Below are 9257 nucleotides of genomic sequence, written 5' to 3'. Positions count from 1 at the left end.
AGTAGTCAGATGCCTAGAGAACCAGAAGGCATGGTAAAAGGTTACAGGGTCAGCCTCTTGTTCAAATTTTGTTACCTTAGAGCAAAGTGTCACTTCCTGGAAGGGGAAAGGCTCTTGCTGCAAAGTCTGATCGCTATAGCGACTGCTCTGATAGTTTCCTGCATTTACTTTTGACTGGATGGGTTTGGGTCTGTTTTTAAGTGCTCATTCATCAAAAATAAATAAATAAATAAATAAATACAAGGATGAGCCATAAGCAAAATGTTTAGATAGTTTAGATTATTTCATCACTTTTCTTACTGCTGAGTGCGGTAAGCCTTAGATAGTTATACAGTAAGCCTTAAATCCCATAATGATCAATGTTTGCTGATTATCCCACTGGAATGATGACCAGAGAAACTTGAGATGTTTTAAGGAAAATTTAGAGGTTTAAGGAATACATGAAAACATTTCAATATTAATAGAGTTTAAATGAAAATACTTAAGTAAGTAAGTAAGAGAGATTACTTAGTGCTAACTGGATAGAAATCATAAGGCATTTCAAGAATTTAATCATTAATAGAGCATTCATTACTGAAATACAAGCAGATAGCAGTTATTACTGATGTTTAATCAAAGGCAACCAAATGCGGAAGCCCTAAACAGTCATCAGGGTTTTTTCCTTATTGCACTGTTAACAATAACTGGATGTAATACAGTAGGACTGTAAACATGAATTAAATGTTGATTTCGTAAAAAAAAATGTTTCACTCATGAGCACTTCATGCAAGTGAGTGTGAATAAAAGATGATTCATTTGTCCTTTAAAAGCAGTCCTTGGATATTTTTTAACATGAAAAATGTGAAGGGTAAAATAATTTGTTACATTTTCACATTCACACATATATTCACACATATAGTGTGGTATTTCTAGTGGTTTTAGTCAGTGTATTAAAGCCGAGTGGGATTGTCCTGTGTCTAGGTGATAAATGTTCGAAATGGTAAAACCAATTAATTTGATTAATGAAACATTAATGAAAAATTAGTATTCCATACAAATAAAAAGAAAGAAAGAAAACCTAACACCATTTACTTGTAGTACAGATTTTGGCTACTCTACCCACCTCTGAACACTGTCATTCCCTGGCTATGCATGCAAATGTTCATGTTACATACATTAATCAAACATTACATCCATAGTTTATATAAGAACAAAATGGATTTTTTTTCCTCATATTTGAAGTTTATGAAACTACAGGGAAAGAAATCTTCAACACCATTCCTCAGCATCTGAAAAGCTGAGACTACTGGGCCTGAGGACATCCCTCTGTAACTGAATCCTGAACTTTCAGACTCCAGTCTATCTGGATTTGGAGCAACATCCCCAGCACTAACACACTGAGCACTGGGATCCCCCAGGCCACTGTTCACTCTGCTGACCCATGACTGTGTAGCTATGCACAACCCAAACCTCATCATCAAGTTTTCTGATGACATGACTGCGGCTAGTCTCATCAGCAGGGATGATGAGTCAGCATACAGAGAGGAGGTGCAGCAGCTAACTGACTGGTGCAAAGTCAACAACTTGTCACTGAACATGGAAAAAACAAAAGAGATGTGGTGGTTGACTTCACGAAAGTATGAGGCGATCACTCGCCAATCAATACTGATGGCTCATCTGTGGCAATCATTACAAACACAAAGTTGATGTCCCTCTAGGCGAAGAACCCCAGAGCGTATGCACCTACAACTCAGCCTTGTAGAGGCAAAAAGGCAGCAGCACCAGTGCCTGCACTGGAAACGGACAATACATCTGCTGCGCTTCCCGAAGCGCATGCACCAAAACCAGAACAGCTGCCGCTACCAAACATGGCGAAGGACAATCCCCGCCCCAGGCTGGTCAGTCTTTGACCCAGCTGATGACTGGGGGATTGGCTGGGGTTCCTTCCCCCTTTTCTGGACTGTAAGCCAATCCTTTGTGTGCTGTTCATGTGCCTGTCCCCATCACCGTGCCTGTCCCGGTTACGTTGAATATACCGGTCGCTTTGTTCCCCTTTGTGTCTGTGCCCGTCCCCGTTAGTGTGTGGGGCCCTGTGTCTGTCATCGTCCTGGTCCCTGTCCTACCCCCTGCTGTCCTGCTTGCGCTGGCCCGTGGCGGGTTGTCTGGTCCTCTTGCCTCGCCGTTTGGTGTTGGTCTCGTGGCTGCAGCCCGATAGGCTGGCGTGCTGGTAGTCGTGCTGTTGGGGGGGGTGGCTCTGTCACGGTTCGCCCCCCCGATCCTTGTTGTGTTTCATTGTGGCGCATGTATAAAAGTATCTTGTCTTATCGTGGATGTTGTGGGTGTTTGACCATGATAGCCTGCGTGCTACATCTGTGTTGTTAAGCGTGTCAATAAATGCCTGTTTCAACGTGTCTCATCCCCGCATCCTGCTTAAGCCTCCGAACGTCACAATTGCAATGTAAATATAACGAAAAGTAAAATGTCCAATAAGTGACCTTGGGTAAGAGCTTGAAATATTCCCAGAAAATGAACTAATCAAAAAAATTATCACCAAATCCAATATGACACCTGTCACTTATATTATATATATATTTAGCCGATATGAAAACCTCATGCATCTTAACCATAACACACAAGCTACTGTAGGACAAAGACCCAGAGCAAAGAAAAACAGCTGTTTGTAAAGTATTCTTGCATGCTGAATTCAAATGTTTTCAAATATGTGCATGCTGAATTCAAATCTGTTTTCTCTATCAACCATAGTTTTTTTTTGTTTGTTTGTTCCATTATATTTTCATCTACATGTACTGCATTTAGCAGACATCTACCAAAGTGCTTTAAGCTGTCTATTTAGAGAGGACAAATAGTATATAACCGATTATACTCTCATGTCGTAATATATATTAGGCCTGTGGAAATTCGGTACCATGAAAAGTGCAGGCCCTCTATGTTGGCAAACTAATAGTGAATATGTTCAAGATTGTACATATTTTAAGTGTAATAACAGCATTATTTATCAATAAACAACATATACTTAGTGTAAAATTCACTTAAAAACCATGCCTGAGAGAAACATCTTCAAAACAGATTTGAATTCAGCATAAAACAATGGAACAAAAATAGAACAATGTAGACCTCTTATTTTAGTTTATATGACACACACATGCACGTATTGTTGACTTGTGTTATTAAATGAGTCCCAATGAACAGATACTTTCTTACTTTTACTTAAGTAATAATTTAAATTACTACTTTTACTTCTACTTATAATTATTAGATTATTATTTTATAATTATTATATATAGTATAATTATTATTTTAAAGTAACAGTACTTTTACTTGAGCACAGATTTTGGCTACTCTGAACACTGTCATTCCCTGGCTATGCATGCAAATGTTCATGTTACATGCATTAATCAAACATTACATCGATAGTTTAGAAAAGAACAAAATGGATTTTTTTTTCTTATTTTAAGCTTATGAAACTACTGGGAAATAAATCTTCAACACCATCATTCCTCAGCATCTGATTAGCATCTAATTATATAAAGTTTCCAAATTAGATTCCACTAACACATAAATCCAATAATTGGAAATAATAGAGAATGGGAACTTATATATTCATGTCGCATGTGCTCTAAAAAAACGTATTGTTGTGAATTTGAGTTTATAAATTATTGATCAAAGGGATTTGTGGGTTTAAATAATACTGCCTTTGCCAGCATCAAAATGATGGAAAATGTCTTTTAAAATGTCATAGGACAAAACAGAATCCTTTCTAATACAAGCTCAATTTAGAGCACTTCTGATCAATTTTTGAACAGTGTTTTGGTTCTATATTTGGTTGGTATGTGTGGTTTGTTGGTATATTATGAAATATACTGTATTTTGTAGATCTTAAAAACACACACACAATTGGATTTGTCATTTTACTCTATGCGAGTTGTCTGTATTATATTCTAAATGTGGTGTTGCCATGACTTTTTTTTTGGGGGGGGGGGGGGGGGGGTTGTGGCCAATGGTGATGACTAATTATCCGTTTAGCATGGTTCCATCCTTTTCTATGTCACTGATATTCCTAAAGAAACCTACAGCTCCACATCATGCGGCTTTGTTGTTTAAATATCTTTGCACATCATGCTGTAGATTGAAGCAAACAGCAAACTTACAGTACCAATAATATACAGAACTTTTGTTTCTCGATACCACACAACTCCATTATGGTGTAATATCATGCAAACCATATCCAGACAACTAGAAACAGTAACAAAAACAAAGGCCTTTTCAGTCATCCCTTGTACATAAAAATTGTGCCATCATGAGGTGTCCCAGCAAAAGATGAGTAAACCTATTTGAAAACAAGTCAAACTGTGACTCTAAGCCAATTCCCTGCAGTGCACTGTTATTAGCCAAACTCAGCCTCCCAGTTCACCATAAAGAAAAAAAGGGCTTCCTATGTCTTTCCTCAGCTGCCAAACTCCTTATACATGCCTGCTAGTGACATCACACAGACCTTTTCATTATGGATGCCTAATGTTTCTCTGGCAACCAGCTTAAAACAATAGGATCTGTGTACTCGCAAACTACTGTATGGCATTGATATTATGCAGGCCAGATGACTAACGCCTTTCCCAGAAGAAAACATTCCAGTTTTCAAACCATCCAGTCTTATAACTAAGAAAGGCCCATATCGCAAAAGAAACAAACATATAATCATTTGGATTTCAAATGATAATACATATTCAAATAATATTTTCATGATTCCCTTAATTTTAAATTTGTCACAATAAAAAAAAATGAGTTGATCTCACCAAGAAATTATATTGTAGCTATTAAAACAAAATTCCTTTTGGTTGATCTCTTTTTTAATTAGAGAGATATTTTCGGGGCTTAACAATAACAACTAAAGTATATGATACAGTTTTATTTTTCTACAAAGAGAATATAATACACATAGGAAAGGAGCAGTACTTTTAACTGCTTAATATGAATCTCCATCTGTTTTGCCACAATATATTCAATATCTAATCCAGTATTTTCCATGAGACTTACAGATACTACAAGGTACTATGGTTTTAAAGAAATTAAAGATGTAAACATTCAATTCAATATATAACTAAGAAATAAAAATGCATCGGAAGGTGTAAGACAAATGTGCAAAACACAAATGGAAATTTAATCACAATCACTATAAACTCAATTTTAACTACATTTAATGCTTGGAGTATTGTCCTGTAAACACCAAAATGCAATTATAGCTGTAAGACCATCTGTCCTATAATAAAAGCATGGCTCTTTGTCCATGCTCTTATAAGATATATTCTATAGGTTGCTAGCCAGGTTGTTAATATATATTCTATATGTTGCTAGCCAGGTTATTTATAACCAGGCAGCATATCACATTATGTGTGGGTCCCCTAGCAGTGTGTCCCCACGACAGTGTGTGGGTCCCCTAGCAGTATGTCCCCACAGCAGTGTGTGGGGCCCCTAGCAGTCCCCCTAGGTAGACGTTTCCCTGCGCATGGTGCTGAACGGCGAGAGCTCCAGCTCGGTGGTGCCCTCGTGCTCATTGTCATCGCTGGTGGCAGCTGAGGACTTTGGGCCACACTCTTCCCAGCAGCAGCAGCAGCAGTCCAGGAAAGCTCTGCCAAAGGGCCGGCATAGGGCCAGCAGGAGCACTGGAGTCACTGCGCACTTACAGAATAGCAGCATCTGGCTGACCAGGTGCAGGACATCTAGGACGCTGCGCGGCACAGCCGCACCCATGTACACTGACATGATGTTGCAGACATTGTCTGGGATGGCACAGAAGCCGTAGACAATGGCCAGCGCCACCACTGTGCAGTTCATCTGGCTCTCCAGCTGGATCTGCTTACGGTGGCCCCGCACGCTGTTCCTCTCCATCTGCCGGATCTTCCGTGCTGTCACCACTGAACTAATGATGGTGAAGATGGTTGGAAGGCAGAAGTAACAACCAAAGAACCACCAGAGACGGGCACCATTGTAGGTGAGGCCCAGCACATAGAGGGAGTCAGGGAGCGTGGTGGAGATGCTCACCACACAGCGCTCCCACGGCTTCACCTCGGCCAGCTCGTGCCCTTCCTTCACCAACTGGTGGATGAGCAGCTCAGGCAGTGCCAGCAGCAGAGCACCCATCCAGATGATGGTGAGCTTGGCAGTGGTAGAGGCACAGTTCTCGATCATCTCATAGTACATCTGGACGTTGGAGGCGGCACGGAAGCGATCAATGCACAAGGCGCAAAGCGTGAAGGTAGTTACACCTAAGGAAGCCACCTGTGATGCAAAGACATTGAATCAAGATATTTAGTCAAGACATGGAGATATAAATGGGAGTTGTATGGTAGGTGAGTGGTAAATATTATCAGGAATATTCCAATTTCAGTGCATAATACTATAAGATGTCTTAGAAATAAACATTCCAAACATGTTTTTCCCCTAGAAGAATTAGAAATCAACCCCCCGGCTCCTGAAGCAAAAAAAAAAAACTCAAAAACATTCAAAAAAATAAAATAAAATTAAAAAATAAATATAGATAGATAGATAGATAGATAGATAGATAGATAGATAGATAGATAGATAGATAGATAGATAGATAGATAGATAGATAGATAGATAGATAGATAGATAGATAGATAGATAGATAGATAGATAGAATCAATATGTGTTTGGTGGAAAGAAACTGTCAGAGAATATCCAGCTCTCTACTATGGTAACAATGACTAACAGAACTCTCACTTCATTATAAACTTCCTACAGATGTTTCATATTACACACTTTGTCCTTTATCTTTACTTCTTTCAACATTTAAGAAATGTATGCAAAACCCAGAAGGACCTCAAAACACTGCACTGTTATGATTCAGTTCCTTTCTGCATGTTCAGCCAACCTCTCAAATAACTTGTTACAGAACACAGTTTCACAAAAATTACTTTCCATGTCCACCCACCTATAAGCCACTATGACAGCTGTAAAGTGACATGCTTAGATTGTTAAGTGCCAATGGAAAACTACACTTCTATAAAAAGTAACTATCCTTCCAGCCCCTATAAGATTTATGTAAGATCTTGTCAATGTGACATCTTCCATATGTATAATGGAAGAGGAAGGTGTAAACACTGTGTTTTTACAAACATGTTCTGGAGCTGGAGGATACAGCAATACACTGTCAGATGTCATATGGCTGGGGAAATGCCCTGATTTGTTTCTTTGCAAAAATAAACAGAAAGGGATGAAATGGGAATTGGTTGGTTTGAAAGAAATCTTCTGAGAGAAAGAAAAGAAAAAAACACAGAAAGAGACACAGAGAGAGCCCAACTAGCTCTCACCTCAGTAACTGTCTGTTCTAATTACTTGGGCTTGAGCAAGAAACCCTGTACAGCCTGTGAAAACAGATTTTTCAAGGCTGAATAAGCTTTGTCTATTGCACTAATATCCCCAAGTACCACTCTAATCATCCTTAATTAATTGCATAATTAGAGTCTTATTTAAGATGACAACAGAACACAGTAATTACCTTCTTTACATAGCAAAATAGTGATGCTATTACATACACTGCATGTACGACAGCTAGATATAATAATGTTTTAAAGCAAAATAAATGAAATAAAATACACTGCTTAGAACTGTATCAATAACTGTACATTATCTTGTGTTTGGGCCATTCAGTTTGGAGTGGCAGTTTAATCTGTTGGTAACAATGGACATTCCTGCCACAAAACACATCAAAAATAGGTGATTTCCACATGATGCATCAATCTAAAACACACTGATCTAAACCATTCTTCACACTTCACTACCAAATAACTTATCACTCAGGCAGTAGCCATAAATGAACAGACCAACAGTTCAGCAGGGCAATTTGATAAAAAGTGCAGAGACTTGTTTAGAAGATTTAAGGCACCACCATAACAGCATTGTCCCTCTGCAGCACATGGTTCAGTCTTAATTCTGCCCTCAGGCAATGCCTCTGTCTCTTTGTGTCTGTGAGAGAGTGGCACACCCCACTCACCATAAACCTGGCTGATACAAAGCACTATGGTAACTATTACAAACTAACTTTCAAAGTAACAGACCTGCATTATTAGGTGCAGGATGATTTTTTTTGTAAACAATATGCAATGATCATGCCAGATGAGGATATAGAAACTCATTTAATCTCATATATAGCTGTTATATACGTGCATTATCTCCAAGCATGTATACAACAGCTATACTTATCATCTAATCATTTGTCCCACTACTATCCAAGCAAGGTTTTTAAAGTTATTTTTAGCTAGGCTAATAATATATTCCTTTACATAATGCAGATCATTACCAACTCCTTGATACTGTCTTGTAAACAAAAGTAAAAACAGACTATACCTAAATAAAGACATTTGTTGGGTAAGCTTGATTTCACATGGCCATGCTGTTTTCACAAATTTTAATGCAATAACTTATGTCACAGTTTCTAATAAATTCTGCCATTGTGAAACATGGCTTAGATAAAACTAAATAAAATAAACGGCTTACACTTTTCAAACTCTTCTTCAGGAATGATTTACATACTGTGACGTAGCCTATGTCATTTGACACCGTCATCTTACATATGAAACACATATTAAGCAAATGTTCTTGATTACATGTACAATTTTTACCTCAATGTAGGGTATGATTTTACAGGAAAATTCTCCAAGCAGCCAATCCTTCGTGAGCTCATGGAATATCACCAATGGCAAGCAAAAAAAGATGATGATAAAATCCCACAGGGCCAGGTTGGCAAGCAGGGAATTTGAGATGCTTCGCATATAGTAATTGTGGCACACTATGCACATGATTGCTATATTTCCGATTATCCCCACTGTGAAAATGATTACAGAAATAAACATGACCGCATATGCACCGTATGTTTCATTTGTAACCGGAAAAAATGGGTTTTTAACCTGGGGAGCTCTTGACCGAGTGTTAAAGGGGATGAATGGAGTGCTATCTTCATAGTCACCCTCGGGTGAAATGAACGAACCACCATTTGTGGTAAAATCAATTGGAAACTCAGTAGACTGCTTCTGGGCTAACGGCTTCGGAAGTGATTCCAACTTCGTAACATCAAGTAAGCCCTCTAATGGCTCAGGATGCATGCTGGTTTTGGTGCGCTCACTTAGATTTATCCCGTCCTGGTCGTTCTTAGCGCCTCTTTTCTGTCGATGATACAGATTAGGCTCTTTCAAGTGTCCTCCACCATATATATGTCTCGACGACAGACTGGTATGTGTAGACAT

General features: G+C 38.7%; 1 protein-coding gene across 2 annotated transcripts in view; it reads right to left on the bottom strand.

The window, feature by feature from the left end:
• Positions 1–4883: 4883 nt before the first annotated feature.
• gpr37a (G protein-coupled receptor 37a) overlaps positions 4884–9257 on the bottom strand; it is a 5080-nt gene continuing 706 nt past the window's right edge. The window contains exons 1-2 of one of the 2 annotated variants that reach the window (XM_026996233.2): positions 8637–9257; positions 4884–6273 (exon numbers count right to left, since the gene is read on the bottom strand). The exon at positions 8637–9257 is cut by the window's right edge and continues 706 nt beyond it. In XM_026996233.2, coding sequence (XP_026852034.2) covers positions 5479–6273; positions 8637–9257 — 1416 coding nt within the window. In that variant the 3' untranslated portion in view covers positions 4884–5478. The remainder of the gene's footprint in view (positions 6274–8636) is intronic. The other variant, XM_026996234.2, reaches the window with a different exon arrangement.

The sequence above is a fragment of the Electrophorus electricus genome, chromosome 2 (assembly GCF_013358815.1).
Source record: "Electrophorus electricus isolate fEleEle1 chromosome 2, fEleEle1.pri, whole genome shotgun sequence".
NCBI classification, from domain to species: Eukaryota; Metazoa; Chordata; class Actinopteri; order Gymnotiformes; family Gymnotidae; genus Electrophorus; species Electrophorus electricus.
Note: the sequence above shows the minus strand (reverse complement) of the source record. Positions and strands in the feature narration are given on the sequence as shown.